Consider the following 20,430-nt stretch of genomic DNA (forward strand, 5'->3'; position numbering starts at 1 on the left):
GACCGGATTGAAAGGTATTTATTCTGTGTTAAAAAAAGGTCGTTCAATTGGAAAAGATTCAATTACACGTATAACAGCAGAATCAATCACATCAAAATTAGATAGTTTTGAATTCATTTGTGGATTAATGATCTGGCATGACCAAGTTGTTACAATCACAAAGCATGAAAGTTAAATCAGCAGCAACTGCGTTGAAAAGGACAACTGAATTTCTCATTTCCCATAACTCTGAAGATTCCTTTGAGAATTATATTCCCCAAGCAAAATGCATCGCAATAGATGTGGATTTAACAGACGATTTTAGTCCTGAGTTAGATAGTCGGATCTGAAAGAGAAAGAAATTCTTTGACGAGGAACCAGATACCCCGGAGCCCGTTGATGCAAAAAGGAAATTCGAAACCAAATTTTTTGACATTTTGTTCACAACAGCACCTACTTCAATGAAGGAGCGTTTTGATTCATTTAGTAGCATTTTGGGGCCCTTTGAATTTTTGTACAACATTACAGAAGGTGATAACATGGAAGACCAACAATTGGAAGAAAAATGTAGTTCATTAGAAAAAGCATTAAGTGACAAAGAAAACAAGGACATTGAAGCAGAAGAACTGCAAATGGAGCTGAAATTGTTATCTAGAAAAATTGAAGAAAATAGTACACCAGAAATGGTTTTGAAGTGGATTTATAACAACAACCTTGAAGAACTCTTTGCATATTCACTGATTGCATTGAGAATACTATTGACTTTGCCTGTTTCAGTTGCTAAGGGAGAGAGAACATTTTCTAAATTACAATTAATGAAGAACTACCTGCGATCAAGCATGAGTGAAGAAAAACTAAATGGTTTGGCACTAATTTCAATAGAAAATAATATTGCTCAGTCTATCAACATTGATGTACTGCGACAGGATTTCGCTAAAATGAAAGCCAGACGAGTCCCTTTTAGCAAAATTAATGTAAAGAATATTTGAATAAATCTCTTAACTTTATATTACTATTTTATATTATTTTGAAAATTTATATCACTTGGAAAAATTTGTATAAGCATGACTAATCCGTAAGTAACATTATACTGTAAAGCGGTTTTCATTTGTTTTTCATTTCCTGTTAATTTTATTCACACTTTATTCAAAAAAAATTTTTTTTGGAAAGGTGCCGAACATTAATCGCACACACAAGAAAAATACTATGTGCCAGTCCTGAGCTCATGGCATCAGTGTTTTGGGATGCTAAAGGCATTTTGTTTATTAATTATCTTGAAAACATTAAAACAATAACCGGGTTATGTTATTCTGATCTTTTAACCAGACTAGATGAAAAAATTCCTGGGAAAAGACCCAGTTTGCAGAAGGAAAAAAATCATCTTTCATCAGGACAATGCACCTGCCCACAAAGGTGTTTTGGCAATGCGAAAATTAAGGGATCTGCACTATGAATTGATGGAACATCCACCCTATTCCCCAGATTTGGCTCCCTCTGACTTCTATCTCTTCCCAAAATTAAAACTCTTTCTCACTGGTCAGCACTTTCTTCGAATCAAGAGGTGATTGCAGCTGTAGAGGAGTAATTTGCAGATCTTACTGAGAACAACTACAGGGGATAATGGTGCTGGAGCAGCGCTGGAATAAATGTATTAGTCTTAAGGGAGATTATGTTTAAAAATATAAATAATTTTGAAATTATAACGTTTTTTCATTGTTAAGTTGAGAACTTTTCAGTCCACCCTCTTACATATCCTTTTGTTTACCAGGACTCTTACTCTCTAATACCAAATTTGTCTGTTGTTACATGGATGAAAGTCTATTTTTTGCAATTTGATGTGATTTCATTCTATTCAAAACCAGTTCTTTACCTGTGTTCTTGGATGAAGACTTCATCAAGCTTTGCTGACTCTTCACCAATACAGAGTTCATGAAGGTTCCACATTTCAAGAGGGTATCATATTAGGTGGATACATAATGGTTGAGTTGGTTTCTCCAGAGTAGATGTTTGAGTACTTACCTGTTTTTGCTTTAGCTTTTGGGATTCCTCTATGATTTCACCAATAGACTTCATAACTTCAAAAGGAATGAAAGTTGCACTATGTTTCCTTGTCCTTTTGTAATTAGTAAAAAAATCAGGTTATTAGTCCTGACAACTTCACCATCAACATTAACATACTGGGAATATACCCAGCATTTCTGTGTTTGGGGGCAGGGAGTGATTGAGATGGTCTAATTTAAATCTCTCTCTCTCCCCCCCTTTCAACACCAGCACTGAAAATGGCCAAGAAAATGCTGAAAATTTTGCTTCCAAAAAAGAAAATAAATCTCAGTTAAGTTTACCTGTGTAATAATTTTTAAATGTCTGTACATGTATCTATTCATTTTTTGTGTAAGTTATACATAATGATTTATTACATGTAAAAATCATATAACTATATTTTTTCAAAATTCTGGATTGGAAATAGTTGTGGAGTACATTAGATAGCTTTGAATTTGTCAATTAACACTGCTCTAAGTTAAAAAAAAATAAATAAAAAAATAAAAAAACTGTGAGCTGTCAAGTAACTTTGTGTGTACACTATTATATTTATATACCAGAGTATAATAGTAATGAAAGCAAGAACATCACATTTAGTATACTGCAATATAAAAATGATATATGTGACCTAAAGCCCAAATTGATTCAACATAAATTATTGTATGTCACTTTTACCCTTACAGTTTAGAGAAATGTGTTTTGTGTTGAATATATGATCTTTAGATGACTTCCATGTGTTATGTGCAGAATTCAATAATGCACAATGCAGTGCATCTGTTATACAGTCATAAGGACTTTGCATTCTGTGCTCTTCAATTGCAATGACCTTTACTTCAAATTTAGGACAATAAATTTTTATGAAGGTTTTTCAGTCGAGGGTAAATTAACTTGCCTCATACAGAGATGGCATGGTTTTTACTCCCACAGAACAGACATGTTAGTCAGAGAATATATACACTATCAACAGCTTTATATTGACAATGTACCCTTAATTGCTTCATCAATAATTCTAGTCGTTCACACACCACTATTAAATTATTTAAAGAATTTACAACGTATACTGGAATATTAATTAAAAGAAACTTTAATATATTTACCTCATATATTTTGGCAATGTCACATTGCCATCTTCATGGGAACATACAACAATGACACATGCACGTGCATGCAGGCACTACAAAAAGCAAATGAAGCAGAAGAGAGAAAACTACTGTTTGTCCTAGAGTCCTAAGGGTGCTCCCTAGTGGGCTATATTGGATTGTCTTGGTTATTGGGCTGAAGTTCTCGAGATGCAATCTTCCCAAATTTGGGTCAGTCTCATGAATCCAAATTTGTTGAGGTTTAGAAAGTTTTTTAGAGCTGAGGCTGATTCCATGAACAATCTTTCATATTTAAATTTGCTGCAGTGTATTAACGTGGCTTTCTTCCAACGTATTCTGCGGCAGGTATCCAGAGCATGGTCTGCAATCCCAGAGTGGCTGTACTGGGTGAAACCAGATGTAGTCTTTTTGTTCCGAAACCCTGACATTTGCTGTCCTACATATTTGGCCAAAGTATGACAGTTTACAGCTGCAAGGGACCTGGTATACCCAAGGTAGTTCTAGGAGCACATAAGGGATGCCAATTTTTTATATGGTTTGTAACAAGTCAGGTCATGTTTTTTTAAGATTTTGGTTAACTTTTCAGAGGTGCCCTGGCTATAGGGAATGGTGATAGATTTAGCATAATCTTTGTTATGAAGGGGGGGGGGGGTTAACTGGTTTTAATATTTTTTGGATTCTAAACCAAACCGACTACACAGGTAAGCTTAATGCTTTATTGTTAGATCAGGCTACCTACCTCCCTATTGAGTATAATCCCACCAGCTCCCAAATTAGAACACTTCAAAGGCTCCTTAAGAAGGTCACTTCTTGGCCTGTGGAAGTTACCAACAAACTAAAACCTTTTAACTGTAGACCCCCCCCCCCCAAATATATGGACTTCCAAAAATACATAAACAAAATGTGCCATTACGTCCCATAGTGGATGGCATTGATTTCCCCACATACAAATTAGCCAAACACTTAGCCAAAGCGCTCGCACACTATACTGGCAATACACCATTACACATAAAAAAATCAGCCCACTTCAAAGCCAGTATAAAATCAGCCCACATCAAAGCCACTTCAGTATGTTGGAGTGAGAGGTTTTCTATAGAAAACCTCTCACTCCAACATACTGACATAATGGTCAGTTTTGACGTCTTCTCTTATTCACAAATGTCCCACTCAAGGAAACCTTGGAGCTCATCCAAGCCAAATTTCCTCCCGATATCTCAGCCCTATTTGAGTTCACAATGAGCTCAGGCTATTTCATCAAGATGGCATTGTTGTGAACTTAACATCTTTAACCTTAACTAAAGAAGCCACAAGTGCATTAAGTCATGGAAACAATTTTGCCGTTACTCCTAAAGAAGTTCCAAAAAACCAAAATAATGGTGGAATATACGACCTGCCTTCAGCAATAGCCAATAATATTAGGTTAGACGTGGCCAATATCCTAATCCATTCTAAGTCTCCCAAAAATAATATCCCACATAAAGAAATAATGGCTCTAAAAGAGCTACGCAGTAAGTAATAACCACATTACAATAACCAAATCAGACAAAGGAAACGCAACTGTAGTAATGGATACAACAGAATATGAAAGCAAAATGCACACGCTTCTCCAAGACCTGTCAACATATCAAATTCTAGATCGAGATCCCACCAACTCACAAAAGAATAAGGTGTGCAAGCTATTGAACAAAGTCACTTCCTGGCCAAAAGAAACAGTCAACAAACTCAAACCCTTTCACGTTAAAACACCCAGGATATATGGAACTCTAAAAATCCACAAACAAGGTACACCTTTACGTAGATAGTATAAACAGTCCTACATATAAACTAGCTAAACATTTAGCCAAACTACTAGTCACTTGCACAAACAATTCTTCCTCTTTTGTTAAAAATTCTACCCACCTAAAAAGTATTTTAGAAAACTGCACCTTAAATAGTTCAGACCCTTAAGTGACTGAAACACTTAACTTACTAAATTCACAATTTCCCCCTTATATATTTCAGCTATTTAAATTCACAGTGTAGGCAGGGTTATTTTACATGGAAAGGGAAAATATACAAACAATTAGATGGGACAGCTATGGGATACCCCCTTTCTCCCCCCCAGCCAACTTCTACATAGAACATCTGGAAAAGCTAGCTATCAACACAGCCACTCTCAAACCTAGTCTCTGGCTATGCTATGTTGTGATGTGTTTGCTATTTGGCCACATGGCCCAGACACATTGAATACATTTTTAGTGCATCTAAATAGCCAGCACCCTAAAATCCACTTTACAATGGAACTAAAAGTCAATGACTGCCTGCCCTTCCTGGACACACTGATCACACATCTTCCAGAAGGTTCCTTATCATTTTCTGTTTATAGAAAACCCACACATACAGGGAGATATTTACACAAACAATCACACCATCACTCTTCTCAACAATATGGTATCTTAAAAACAATAACCCATAGAGCTAGAGCAATCTGTTCCAATTACATTGTTCTCACTGCTGAACTTTCTCACCTGCACCAGACCTTCCTAACCAATGGCTATAATCCCCATAAGATAGATAAAATACTAAATGATACCCAGAAATCTCCCTCACTATCTACCACAGAAGACTACAACAAAACTATCACCATCCTGTACATTAAAAGCACATCTGAAAAGATATCTAGGGTGCTTAACAAACACCAACTGCGCACTGTATTTAAACCTTATGTGAAATTGGCAACTCTCATCCGTTCACCTAAGGACAGATTCACTCCTTTATCACATCCAGAAATCTATGAAATGCCCTGTTCTTGTCATCGAGCCTACTACGGACAGACAGGAAGAACTGTGGACATCCACCTCAGTGAACACAAAAAATATATCCAGCACTTTCGTTATGGCAAGTCGGGTCTGGCAGACCATGCTTTGGATACCCCAGCACACAGGATCAATTGGAAAAAAAACAAAAGTACTGCACAGAAGCTTCTACAAGTCAAAGAGGTTGTTCCTAGAATCAACAGAAGCCTTAAAACATACTCCAAACCTTAATAAGTATGACTGTATAAATCTACCAAAGATTTGGGAAACAGTCATCCTAAGACCAAATTAATATTTATTTATTTTAATTTTATTTTTTTTCAAACTTTGGACTGCTATTTTTCATAAGTTTCAAGGACTACTATATTTTTTTCAAAACTTTGGACTACTGTTTTTTTTTTATATAACTTAGATGGCACCATATTAGGACTTTAGTCTTGTGTTGCACACGCTGCAATTACTTATACTAGCCCCACTGTTAGGGCATTGTCATCTCTTCAGATGACAATGCCCTAACCACTGAACTAAACCACATCCTAAACACTTTCTTAGCCAATGGCTGCAACCCACAAAAAATATTAAAACCAGTTAACCACAACCCCCCCTTCCCCCCCCCCCCCCTTCATAACAAAAATTACACTAAATCCATCACCATTCCCTATATCCAGGGCACCTCTGAAAAGTTAGCCAAAATCTTAAAAAAAATATGACCCGACATCTTGTTACAAGCCATATAAAAAATTGGCATCCCTTATCTTCCCCTAGACCTATCCAGGATATACCAGGTCCCTTGCAGCTGTAAACTGTCTTATACTTTAACCAAACAGGCAGGGCAGCAAATTTCAGGATTTTGGAACACAAAGACTACGTCCGGTTTCACCAGTACAGTCACTGGTCTGGCAGACCATGCTCTCCACAGAATATACTTTGGAAGAAAGCCATGTTAATACACCACAGCAAATTTAAATATGAAAGATTGTTCATGGAATCAGCCTCAGCTCTAAAAAACTTTCCACACCTTAACAAATTTGGGTACATGTGACTGCCCCAAATTTGGGAAACTTGCATCTTGAGAACTTCAGCTCAACAGCCAAGACAACCCAATATAGCCTGCTAGGGGGGTACCTTTAGGACTCTAGGAACAACAGTAGTTTTCTCTCTTCTGCTTCATTTGCTTCTTGTAGTGCCTGTGTGCATGTGTCATTGTTGTATGTTCCCATGAAGATGGCAATGTGACATTGCCCAAATATATGAGGTATTTATTAAAGTTTCTTTTAATTAATATTCCAGTATATGTTGTAAATTCCTTAAATAATTTAATAATCATGTCTTACCAATGTATAAGCTATCTATAAGAATTCCTTCACATACAGAATCTATGAAATAACCAATGTTTTGTTAGGTAGATAGGATGCTCTTCTTCTCTTTGTGACATTCTTGTTTAAAACACTTCCAGATATACTGCTAATGTCATCTATCCCATAGAGAGTTCATATCACAATCTGATTCAGATTTTCTCTTCTATATAAGACATCTCTCCAACCATTTGCTGCATTGTGCTATTTGGAATTCTCATAACAGTGGAAATTACTACATGGAAATCAATAAATAAATATTGAAACTAGTCTTGCTTTTAGGAATTCCTTGTAGTTGGTCCATATCACTATGCCTTTGTGTGTGCACGCTCACATGCTTGCACACTGATTAGTACCTGATTGTAGAAAGTGTTATATATAAAGCTAATGAATTGTCCTGCCCAAAGAAATTGCATTTTATTTATAAGCAAGTAAATTTATACTGAACAATACAATATATACGTGGAAAAGACATTTACGAAGAAGTGTATCTGTATAAATTAATTCTTAATGCAACAATCTTCTCAGAAAAGCTTCATGCCATTTTTCCAAGTCTGATAAGATTTGTCTGAGTGTATATTGCTGAGCTCAAATAGTTTGGGATATGTTCTTCTTTTGAGTAAAGTGGTTACTCTTCACCAGAATGTGACATATGGTAAGATGAGTATTACAGTGCTCACACATAGGTGGATCATCTGCCCTCATTGGATAAAAAAGTGTGTAGTCTACTTGGCCATAAGGGAACTTCCATTGCAGCATTTATTTTTATCACTGTCCTCTTTATCTTCCTTTATTTTATTTATTCTACTCACTCATTCATTCATCTATCTCATCATCATAACCATCAAATTCCTGACATATACCCTCAGGGGAGGTGTACAGGATTTTAGGATAGTACTACATGAAAAGTTACATCATTACTAACTTCCTATCAACAGTTTTCATCCATATTATTATTACATTATTATTACTATTGCATGGGCACCTCAATGTAGTCCGAAGACTCATTGCGGGAGACCGAAACAATCCACATAATTTATCATACCTATCATACTCTCCTTGAACCCATTAATAGACAAAGCACTCACAACTCATTCCTTGTTCTGGCCCCTTTAGCCAAGTGATGTAACATTTCTTCTACATCAGTCCTATAAAACCCTTTAAGCAACTTAAGTGTTTCTATCATATCCCTTCTTTTAGTCCTTCAACCAACTTCTGCAATCCATACTCCTTCAATCTGTCCTCATAGGAAACATTCTACAGCCCACTCACCATCTTGATCACTCACCTCTGAATCTTCTCCACTACTTCCTCATCCCTAAGCACAGTGATCCAGATGTGGACATTTCAAGGCCCTATAAAGAGGAATAACAACTTCCTTATCTCTGCTTGTTAATGTGTTCTTCATTAGCCAAGTAAACTTATGGGCTACCTTAGCAATATTTCCTGGAGTATATTTCCATCAATGTGGTCCACAGATTGTAATCTGTTTATCCCCAAATGCATAACTTTACATTTTTCCACATTAAACTGATACCCATTATCCTGTACTCATACTGACAGCCTATTTAAATCGTCCTGTTCCCCACATTGCCTTCTTCTCCTGGGTTTCTTAGGGATGAGGAAGTAGTGGAGAAGATTCAGAGGTGAGTGACCAAGATGGTGAGTGGGCTGTAGAATGTTCCCTATGAGGACAGATTGAAGGTGTATGGATTGCAGAAGTTGGTTGAAGGACAAAAAGAAGGGATATGATAGAAACATTTAACAACTGAATATTTCCTATATCATTTATGTACAAATTAAACAGTAGTGGTCCCAGCAGTCTTAGCAACCTTCCTTATGCAAGGGAATTATTTTGTCCTCTTTGCACTCCTTTGAAACTCTACAGCTGAGACTTAAAATTAACTAACATTGCCAGTTCCCATGCACATTCTCACAAAACCTGAGCTGATATCCCATCTAATCTTACAGCTATATTTACATTGAGATTCTGCAACAGCCTAAGAACTTCCAATTCATCTACCTCTGTTCCCACACCAGTGCCTGTCTCATATGTCATAGCAGTGATCTCACTAGGATGATATACCTTTTACAAAGTGGTCACTCAGTAATTCAAATATTGTCTTCTTCTGTCTCAACTCACAGCCATCCACACTCCTTAGAGTTATTTTTCGATAGTTATGCTTCCTCTTGCCATGTAGCAAAAGAACTTTTTGCGAGTTCTTTTGCCTTGCTTGGCTAGTTTCTTCTCATAAACTGATTTTGCCTTCCTTACTAAAATGCGCACCCTTCTTGTCCTTCTGACCCTTCTACTGTTCATGAGGTTTGTTAGTCGCCTTTCTCCTTAATATACCCACCACAGCATTTTCTTTTTCTGAAGCTCATACTTAATGATATTACTCATGCATTTAACTCAAATCTGATTAACCCTCTTTACCTTAGGTATACAATTTAATATTGCTTCCTCTAGTTTAATATTATATCCCTAGTTGCATCTATTTCCTGGAGTACAGTTCCATCAATGTGTTGCACAGCTTGTAATCTATTTATCCCAAAATTCATAACTTTACATTTTTTTCCACATTAAACTGATATCCATTATGTTTTTCCCATACTAACAATCTATTTAAATCATCCTGCAAGTTCTCCACATTGCCTTGTGATTAACTATTACTCTTCCCAATTTTGCATCATCAGCAAACAACTGAATATTTCCCTTCATATTACTTCCTCTATCATTTGCACATTTAATGTGCAAATTAAACAGCAGCAGTTCTAGTACAGAGCCTTGCAGCACACCACTTATATCCATTTAACCAATTTTTATATCAATCCCTATTTGTTCTAATTTGTGTAATAGAGTTATGTGGTATTCCCTTAATCCGACTCATCTGTCACTCTATTATGAAAAGTTAGTAAATTACTAAGGTATGACTGACCCTTCACAGTGCTATGCTGTCCCTCATACAGTATCATATTCCTACCACACATTCCTGAATTCTGTCTTTGACCCTTTTTCCAGTACTTTTTGTACCACTCCTGAGATACTTATTGTCTATAATTTACTACTATAGTCTTAGAGCCTCCTTTATACAAGGGAATTATTTTGCCTTCTTTCCACTCCCTTTGGACTCTGCTAGAGCTGAGTAGGCTATTAAATTAAATAGCCTACTCAGAGGAAAAACCAGTTCCTTTTGCACATTCTCATAAAACAATAGCTGATATCCCATCTAAAAATCCACAGCTATATTTAAATTGTGATTCTGCAATATCCTAAGACCTTCCAATTCATTCACCTCTGTTCTCACACCAGTGCCTTTCTCATATGTCACAGCAGTAATCTCACTTGGATCATATACCCTTTGCAAAGTGGTCACTCAGTAATTTAAATATTGTCTTCCTCTGTCAATTCACAGCCATCAGCACTCCTTACAGTTATTTTTCCATAGTCATGCTTCCTCTTGCCATGTAGCAAAAGAACTTTTTTGCTTGGCTAGTTTCTTTTCGTAATCTGATTTTGCCTTCCATACCATACTGGTCGCCTTTCTTGTCCAACTTTTGTACTATTCGTGAAGTTGCTTACTTGTTCCTTATATACCCTCCACAACAATTTTTTTTTTTTTTTTTTTGTACATCTCATGCTTAATGCTTAATAATACTACTCATCCATTTAACTCCTGTCTGATTAACCCTCCTGACCTTGGGTATACAATCTGATATTGCTTCCTTCAAATGCCTTTTAACTATCTTCCATGCACTACTAATATCCTTTTCCTGCAGGTGTTTATTGACACAGCTTCGATCTTCCTCCAAAGGTTGTCATAATCACTTGCCTTCTTGTTCCACATATGCCCCTTCTTGACAGAATATTCCTCATGCTTTACAACATCTCAAGTCAAGCATGGTCCCAGACAACTTGGTTCTGGATGGCACTTCTGATCCCATAATCAGATCCAATACTCTCATTCCCCGAGACCCCCTCCATCATATGCTACCTCGAGTAATTATCCCATAGTAGATGTATAAATTCCATTTCCTTCCTGCCACACGATCTTTCTTCCTTCCAATGTATTCCATGATTGAAGTTGTCCATAATAATAATTACTTGAGCTGCACTCACTGTACTAATTTGGCAGTTCATTTCTTCCATATCATCCATGGAACTCTTTGGCCTATAGCAGCAACTGGCCATATATTTTGTCTTATTGGCCTCAATCTCGCACCAGACTGCTTCAAAAGAACAACCATTTTCCTGTTCTTTTTGGCTGCATTTTATCTGCTATCATCAGCAGTACCCTTCCAGTATCATGTCTTCTCTATCCTCTCTGAATATACTAAACGTTTCACATCTTATCCATGTGACTGTATCATTGCTGTTATCTAAATCTCACTAGTGACTGTAACTTTTGGTTAGGTTGCACTGACAATGCAAAAACCTCCTCCCTCTTGTTCCTAATAATTTTGGCATTAATATATAGAAACTGTAGCATAACTTTAGGTCCTTACAAGCCTAGCTTACAGCCTAACATAATGATTAACAGCAAGGTTAGGCAGTGGTGTCATTTGTTTAAAGAAGGGCATAACAAAGTTCATGATGAAGCATGCAGAGGCCGGATAAGTGTGGTGACAGATGATTTTACATTTTGTCACCAGTCACAATACGATAAAAAAAAGTTCATCTCCTTTATTTTCATAATGCTCCAAAAATTTTTGAGCTGATTTGAAATAGAATATAAAAGAATAAGAGCCATAGCTAAAATAGAAGTCAGAAAAAGACATAGAGAATCATGGAACAAATTTGTTTCTAATTTAAAACATGATTTATATAAAATAAGACCCAATGTATATAAGATTTTGAAACATTTAAGTACAGATACTAAAGAAAATGTAAAATTAAACTCCAAATTGAAATTAGAAGAATTTCCAAATTTCTATACAGAATTGCAAACAGATAAATATTTTAAAAAAGATTACTGGCAAACATTTAATGAAAATGAAAAGGAAATAACTAAAGAAGAATTAGAAATCAGTATGAAAGAAACAAGAAATGGAAAATCGCTTGGAGAAGATAAGTTAGGTTCAGAATTATATAAATATGCAGGAATAAGATTCAAAAAAAGACTCCTATTATTTTTAAATAAAATCTATTCAACAAGTTACCTGCCAATAGAATGGAAAAAAGCAATTGTGATCCTTATCTTTAAAAAAGGTAGTAGAGATCATCATAATCAAATTCCTGCCATGTACCCTCAAGGGGTGTACAGGATATGATAGTACTACACGAAAAAAATTACATCATTACTAACATTACTAACATATCTACAATTTTCCTCCAAATCAGGCTGTTACTTGTCAAGACTCCAACATTATCAGATCTTATATTTCTGTCGTCTAAAGCACTTTGTACCGTATCAATCCACCTATATCTTGGTCTTCCTCTGGGTCATTTTCCTGCCAACCTGGCAGAGAACACTTGTTTTGCTAATCTTTCTTCGCCCATTCTGTTTAAGTGACCATACCACCTGAGATTAGCTCTGCTATCGCATTCCTGGATGTTGACAATGTCAAGTTCTTTCCTAATATCCTCATTTTTAATATGATATTACCATTAATGCCATCTGCTCACGCATATAATCTTTCTCGGGACTCTCATATCTGCAGCCTCTAGTCTTTAGTCAAGTGTTTTACTTCTGACCCAGCTATCAGATCCATAAGTTTAAACTGGTTTGAACACTGTCTTGTATATAGCTAATTTAGTGTTCCGACTAATTTCTCTCTTATTCCATATGAATTTATTCAGTTGACTTCCTACCATACTAGCTTTGCTGATTCTGTTGTCTATTTCTATATTTAATTTACCATCTTCAGTAAAAATCGTGCCTAAGTAGCTGAAATGTTTCACTTGTTCCACAGGTTCTCCATTCACAACACAGTTGACATTTTCATTGATTCTGCCTATTTTCATTGTCTTTGCCTTTTTATTGCTGACCTTCATACCATATCTATTACAACAGCTATTCAATTTAGTTAGAGAATCTTGCAGACTTGCAGTGGATTTATTTAGAAGTATAACATCATCTGCATAAAGCAAAGAGCTGGCATTAACATCTCCAATTTTGATATCATGTTTAATACCACTTTCCTTCATAATGTGATCCATATAGATAATGAATAACAGAGGGGGATAATGTACATCCTTGTCTCACACCAGATTTAACATTAAATCATCTTCCTGTACTTCCTTCAATTCTAACTGCTGACTCACAACTCAAATAAAGACTAAGTATTGCTTGATATAATGCCCCATTGACACCATATAACTGCAGCGTATTGAATAGCTTCTCTCTTGGCACCTTGTCATATGCCTTTTCCAAATCGACAAAACTTAAATACAGATATTTATGTTCCCATGCTTTCTCGACTATTTGTTGTAAAGTTAAGATCTGATCCTGCCAGCCTCTCTTTGGCCTGAATCCAGCTTGTTCTTCACCAAGCTTTTTTTCGACAATTCTTCTCAACCGTTTCTCAAGTTACACTTGCATAGATCTTGCCAGGAACACTCAGTAGGGAAATACCTCTGTAATTCTCACATTCAGTTTTATTTTCCTTTTTATATATGGGTACTATAAGAGCTCTACTCCAATCATTGGGAATTCGTCCCTCTGTCCAGGCTTTCTGAACTATGCAGTGCAGCCACTGTAAGACTCTTACACCACCATATTTCAGCATTTCTGGTCAAATATAATCTACTCCTGCTGCCTTTCCACATTTCAAGCCTTTGATGGCTTTTTCTACTTCAAGTATGGATATGTATTCCTGACTGCATGCTTGGTCAGTGTTTTTTACCACTGTGCTGTCATCACTGCTTGTTTCATATAGCAGTTTTTCAAAGTAATTACTCCATACTTCAAGAATATCTTTTTCTCCCGTTTTCTCTTTCCTCCATTCTTAAGCTACTTCAACAACCTCCAGAATATTTTGCTACCTTCTTGATATTTATTTTCTTATTCTTGCCAAAGTCCTCCCATGACTTTTGTTTAGCTAGTTTTACACAGTGTTTAGCATTCTTGCATTTGTCTCTGTATTCTCTAAGAGCACAAGCTGACTTATTTGACAGGAACTTTTGACATGCTCTCTTCTTTTCCTTCACTGCCTCTTTAACTTCCTGTGTCCACCAGGGAGTTCTGATTTTTTTATCCTTGCAGACAACCTCACCACGTGCCTCTCTGGCAGAATCAATTAATATTTTCTTCAGAGTTTCCAAGGTTTGATTCCTATTCTCAAACTCTTTCATTTTTTCTTCAATAATCTTTCTGTATTTTAGTCTACAGTTCACATCTGAGAGCTGCTTAACTTTTATTCACTTTAAAACTTTCTTACATGTTATTCTTTTCAGTATGAAATTCAATTTTATCCTGCTCAAGACTAAATAGTGATCACTTTCAATTTCAAATCCTCTGTACACTCTGGTGTCCTGCACCAGGGAGAAAACATCACTATCAACAATAACATAGTCAATGAGACTTTTCTTATTCCTTGCCTCTTCTCTCCATGTGAATTTGTGCACATTTTTATGTTGGAACATGGTGTTAGTAATAACCAGTTCATGTCCTGAGCAAAAATCCAACAAATATTTGCCATTATTATTAGCTTTGCTCTTTTCTCCAAATTTTTCCAAAATATTTTTGTATGTCTCACAATCATTTCCTACTCTGCTATTTAGATTCCCAACAAGGACCAACTTTTCCTTTTTCATTGTGTCAGTTGCTTTTTCTAAAGCCTCAAACAATTCCTCCACTTCTACCTTAGTAGAACCTTCTGTGGGACCATAGGCACAAATAAGTCTCATTGTCCAGTTCCCCATTCTCATATTTGCCCACATTACTCTACTTGAGACTGACTGCCATTCAAGAAGATTAGCCTCGTATTTTGTGTTGAATACTATGGCTACTCCTTCTTTTCCTTGATTGTCATTGCCTGAATATAACATTTTGTATTTATTGCTCAGAAAGATCTCACCAGTTTTGGTCTTTTTTGTTTCAGTCACCCCTATTATGTCGATTATCTAATTCCTCAGCTAGCTCCATTTCTTTGCCATTCAGGCTTCTTACGTTGATAGTACCGATCTTTAACTCTGGTGATGTTGAGTTGGGGTTTGTTTTCAGATTTGTTCCAGTAGCTGACTTTTCGCTGTTCGCCCTGGTTCCCTGGCGAAAACAACGGGGGCCTTGTTTAACCGGGCGACGCCCCAGCTGGCATGAAATTTTGTCATGTCGTACCATCATTTTTTATTTTGGTTTAACCAATAAGAATACAATTTGGTCGGCTAAATCCCAAATTGCCAGCCCATCCTCATTCGTTCAGTATTCCAAGTAGATACCCAACAGGGTGCATCACGAGAAGGTGAGGATTGGACATTAGGTCAGAAGCCGTGGTCGGTTCTCCGCATTCCTTTAAAGGCGGCTATGTGGAGGTCTCCTCTCAGTTATACAGCTTTGACCCTTAAGCACCCCTGGTAGTAGAGATGACCCTAAAAATTATAGAGGTATAAGCATTCTAAATTCCTGTTACAAAATATATAGCAGAATTTTAAATAACAAACTAATAAAATATTCTGAAAACTTTATATTAGAAGTACAGAATGGATTTAGAGAAGGACAATCATGTATAGACCCAGCCTTTTGCCTAAAATTAATAATAGAGAAAAGAAGAGAATTCAATTTAGAAACACATATTACATTAATTGACTTTGAAAAAGCATTTGACAAAGTAGCCTTTTGCCTAAAATTAATAATAGAGAAAAGAAGAGAATACAATTTAGAAACACATATTACATTGACTGACTTTGATAAAGCATTTGACAAAGTTAAAAGGAGCATTTTATTTAACATATTAAAAGAAAGACAAATACCAAATAATATTCTAAAAGCTATCATAAGTATATATGAAAATAATCAAATGCAAAATACAAATAACATTAAATTATGAATATCATGTATGAGAAAGATAAACCAAGCAGTCCAACAGGGATGTCCCCTTTCACCAACTCTTTTTAATATTTATCTAAATGAAATAATAATAAAATGGAATAAAAATTTCCATCAAGATATTAAACTTTCTCCTACTGTGAACTTAAACACACTCCTTTTTGCTGATGACCAAATAATAATTACAAATTCTGACGATAGCTTACAGAAAGATATTTTCAATTTAAATGAGATGGCCAAAGATTATGGAATGATAATATCAACAGAAAAATAAAAAACAATGGCATTTAAAGGACAGGATCCAGTAAATAATAGTAATTTAATCTTAAACAGAAAATCAAATAAAGTTTGCCATATGTCATTAATTGCAACAACTACAGCCAATTTATGCATTCCAGGGACCATTTTTTTACCCCCTTAATTCAGCTGGTTGGAGAAAAGGACAAAAAAGGTTACAAAATTTCAACATTGTATTATTGTGTTTGAAATTTTTGTGTGCATTGCAAAATCTGTTTATGCTCATTTAATTCCTATAAACGTGCAAATCAGATAACTAACAAAAATCCAAAAATGCTATAAAAAACAGGAGTTATACAAAAATATATTCATTTTTCTACTAGATAGATATGACCTACATTTCCTCCAGAATGACATATACTAGTGATAGCCTTTCTTTCATTAAGAAATTAAATGCATACTTCATGTTATGTAAGCACTGCTAAATGGATTACAAGAAGAGGTGTATGAAATTGTCATTTTTTTTTAATACTGATTTCACAAATACACACCAGTTGTTCATTCTGTTGTATGTTGGCATTGTGGAACCCCAAGGAGAAAGACAAAAAGATATCAGTAGTATGATGAAATTGCTGTAGATTTTACTCTTTTTGGAAATGCAAGTGAAGAGAGATTCTGAAGAACAGCAGTAAGGAGAAGTGAGGAGGATGAATGAAGAGAAACAATTTCCTCTATGACTTGGACTTAAATTGAGTATGGATGGTAACTGGTTTCTGTGATGAGAGGTCAAATGAGCAATTACCAAATTCATAGTTGTGATGACTTCCATTTAATCTTTTATTTGGTTAGATCCACCTGTATTCTCATAAAATTGCTTATATGACAATTTTATGAACTTAAAAATGCAGTTTCTGCATTTTTAAGTTCATAAAAATAGTATGCCATTATTTACTTTTTTATTCTTATTTATGATCTTATTCATATGTATATTATTCATTCTTAACTTTCTTTCTTTCCAGTAAAGAAGAACTTAAACACCATATAGCAAAAAAGAAGATACCTTGTGTAGGAAATGATGGTCAATTAATTAAGCCTGAAAAGCCTAATGGAATAAAATTGGAAAAATTTGTATTTGATGTATTTGAATATTCAGAGTAAGTGAAAGCACAGATTTCTTTAGATAAAATGATTATACCATGGATTAATGAACATCTGTACTGCATTGAATATGTGAAACCTTAGAAGTCTGCTATACTATTTGAATACTATGGTTTGCCATACCATAGTATTCACACTAAACACAGCATCCTGTGGGATGAAGCTCATCTCCATATAAGCAGTTTTAAATATGAATGCCTTTTCAACAAAAGTTGTGAAGCCATTTTACATCAGATAACCTGAATTGGAACATATGTCTCTCTCTCTCTCCCAAAAGTTTGGGAGATTCTCATTTTATGTAACAAAATAATACTTTTGTTATAAAACAACAAAAATAGTTTTAATATTATTTATTAATACTGATATTAATTTCTAGCACACAGCAATTATTTTTAATTGGTAAACCAGTTGTTGTATGTACCTTGTATTCCTGTTCTCTGATTTGCTTGTTGTTTCTACACACTGATGATGATGTACTGTTACGTTCAGTATGCAGTATCTGTACTTTCATTAAACTTTATTACTGTGGTTATCATGTAATTTTATTGTTTATGTGAGTTGTATATCAGCAGTTAAAATTGAAGGAGGTATATAAAAAATTGGTTTGATGGAAATCAAGTGTGAGACAAGGGTACACACTCCCTCTAATATTATTCATCATCTATATGGATCACATTATGACTGCAAGCAGCATTAAACCTGATTTCAAAAGTGATGTTAATCTCATCTGTTTACTTCATGCAGATGATGTTATACCCCTAAGTAATCCAGTGCAAGTGTGCAAGATTCCTTCACTAAGACAAAAAATATGAAAAGTGGGCAGGAACATTGAAACCAAAAGCTATGTCCTGAATGGAAAACCTTGTATAGAATGAGTAAAAATCTCAATTATTTAGCCACAGTTTTTAGCAAAAATGGCAAATTAAATATGGAAATAGGCAATGGAATAAACAAAGTTATATGGTCATTGGGAAAGGGGGCCAGCTGAATAAATTTATATGGAAATAAGAGAGAAATTAGTGAAATCGCTGAACTACTATATAAAGACAGCATTCAAAACCATTATAATTTGCTAAAGACTAGAGATTACTGACATAAAAGTACTGACTTTAAAAATAAGGGGAGTTTATAGATTGTATAAGTGGTAGAATCTTATTAAAAATGAAATAATTGTAAAGTAACTTGAAAATATTCAGAATTGTGTGAGCAGAGCTAATCTCAAGTAGTATAGCATTTAAAAAGAATAGGAAAGATTAACAAAGCAGGTGTTGATGGCAGGGAAAACACCCTGAGAAAGACTCAAAATCTAGGTGGCCTGATTCTGTTAGAAGTGCCTTAGAAGATGGAAAATATGATCTGACAATATTAGAGTTCACAGATAACAGACTAATTTGGGGAAAATTGTCAATAGGATGTTATTAATAATGTAAACTTTCATGTTATATTATCATAGTACACTGCCTTGAGGGTACATATCAGGAATATAATGGTGGTGATGATAATAATGGAAAACAAGAACCAGAGAAAAACTGATCAAGGTGAGATGTAAGGTCTGACAGTATTGTAATCTTGGGAGCCAATTGACTCATCTTGGATGAAAATTGTTGATAGGATACTTAATCACTGCACATCCACTCATATCAGGAATTTGATGTTGATGATGATCAGAAAGTAAAAGAAGACTGGTTAGACCCCCCCCCCCAATCCATTCCAAAAAAAAAGGGGGGTATACCTTAACAGGCATATCAAGAATGTATATCCATGATAAGTTCTAAAATGATCATGATGAATATCAATAATTTTTAATATTTTCAGCACTAATCACCACCACATAACCCTGAGCTGAAAAAAATGTTATTAAAATCTTACAAAATTTTATTTTGGTTTTGTATAAAGGTTTGTTTAATAACTGTATTTTGTATTAGTTTTATTTTCAGGCCCTCTATGGAATTGCAAGATTCATTTCAAGACGTTAAACTTTATGCAGACTATAATATCTATAATAGCTTGCCTTGAAAACAATCAGCATTGACTAGTGCACTTACTACTATTACTAGCAGTACATTCCACTCCACTCATCAATACTCTTTATACAAAAAAAATTTTACTTTTCACTCCATTACTCACACAAAGATCTCCCACCACCTGTTACCCTGCGCAATGCATCTGACCATCTGCTCTTATTTGCCAAACTCTGCAAGCCTATTACCTCGCTTTATCCAAATATTACACATTCCCAAGGTAGTTCAATCATGTCACCGTTGGACTAATCATGCATATAAGCAGAACAGAAATCCAGATGTCAACTAATCATTACTTTATACAGTGGCACTCTTGCTTATTCTCACTTGTCAGTGTCCTTCACATTATGGACAAAGGACAACTTTCTGGATAACTTTACAGCCTTTGAAGTGTATCTACTAAAGATTGCCTTCTTTCTAATGTTCACGTTCAAATTCTGGAGTGAAGTACTATTACAGTATGTCTTTCCATTTTCTTTGACCAGGATACACAGCTTTACACTTGGAAATGTTAAACTCCTGGATCATCTCTCCTAGCACTAGTCTATTGAAATCATCTTACCCACCTTACCGGCCATTATGGATCAAATACGCATCTTCATACGCTTCGTATCCATCATATATTTCAATGTAATATCAATGGTATTACAATTTTAATATTCACTTCGCATCCATGATAAACTTGACGTCTATAGACGTCTTGGCCGGTAGCGTGGTTAAAGCAACTGAACATTATTGCTGTATGCTATTGCTTTTTC

At 35.3% G+C, this 20,430-nt stretch overlaps 1 protein-coding gene across 4 annotated transcripts in view; it reads left to right on the top strand.

The window, feature by feature from the left end:
• Positions 1-20,430, top strand: part of LOC150101196 (UDP-N-acetylhexosamine pyrophosphorylase-like) — a 176,753-nt gene that overhangs the window by 116,519 nt on the left and 39,804 nt on the right. For all 4 annotated transcript variants that reach the window (XM_090401150.1, XM_090401148.1, XM_090401151.1 and 1 more), the window contains exon 7: positions 17,513-17,647. In XM_090401150.1, the coding sequence (XP_090257276.1) occupies positions 17,513-17,647 (135 nt within the window). The remainder of the gene's footprint in view (positions 1-17,512; positions 17,648-20,430) is intronic.

This window comes from Typopeltis vanoorti, chromosome 12 (genome assembly GCF_054136105.1).
Source record: "Typopeltis vanoorti isolate ZY-2024b chromosome 12, IOZ_Tvanoo_1.0, whole genome shotgun sequence".
Lineage (NCBI taxonomy): Eukaryota > Metazoa > Arthropoda > Arachnida > Uropygi > Thelyphonidae > Typopeltis > Typopeltis vanoorti.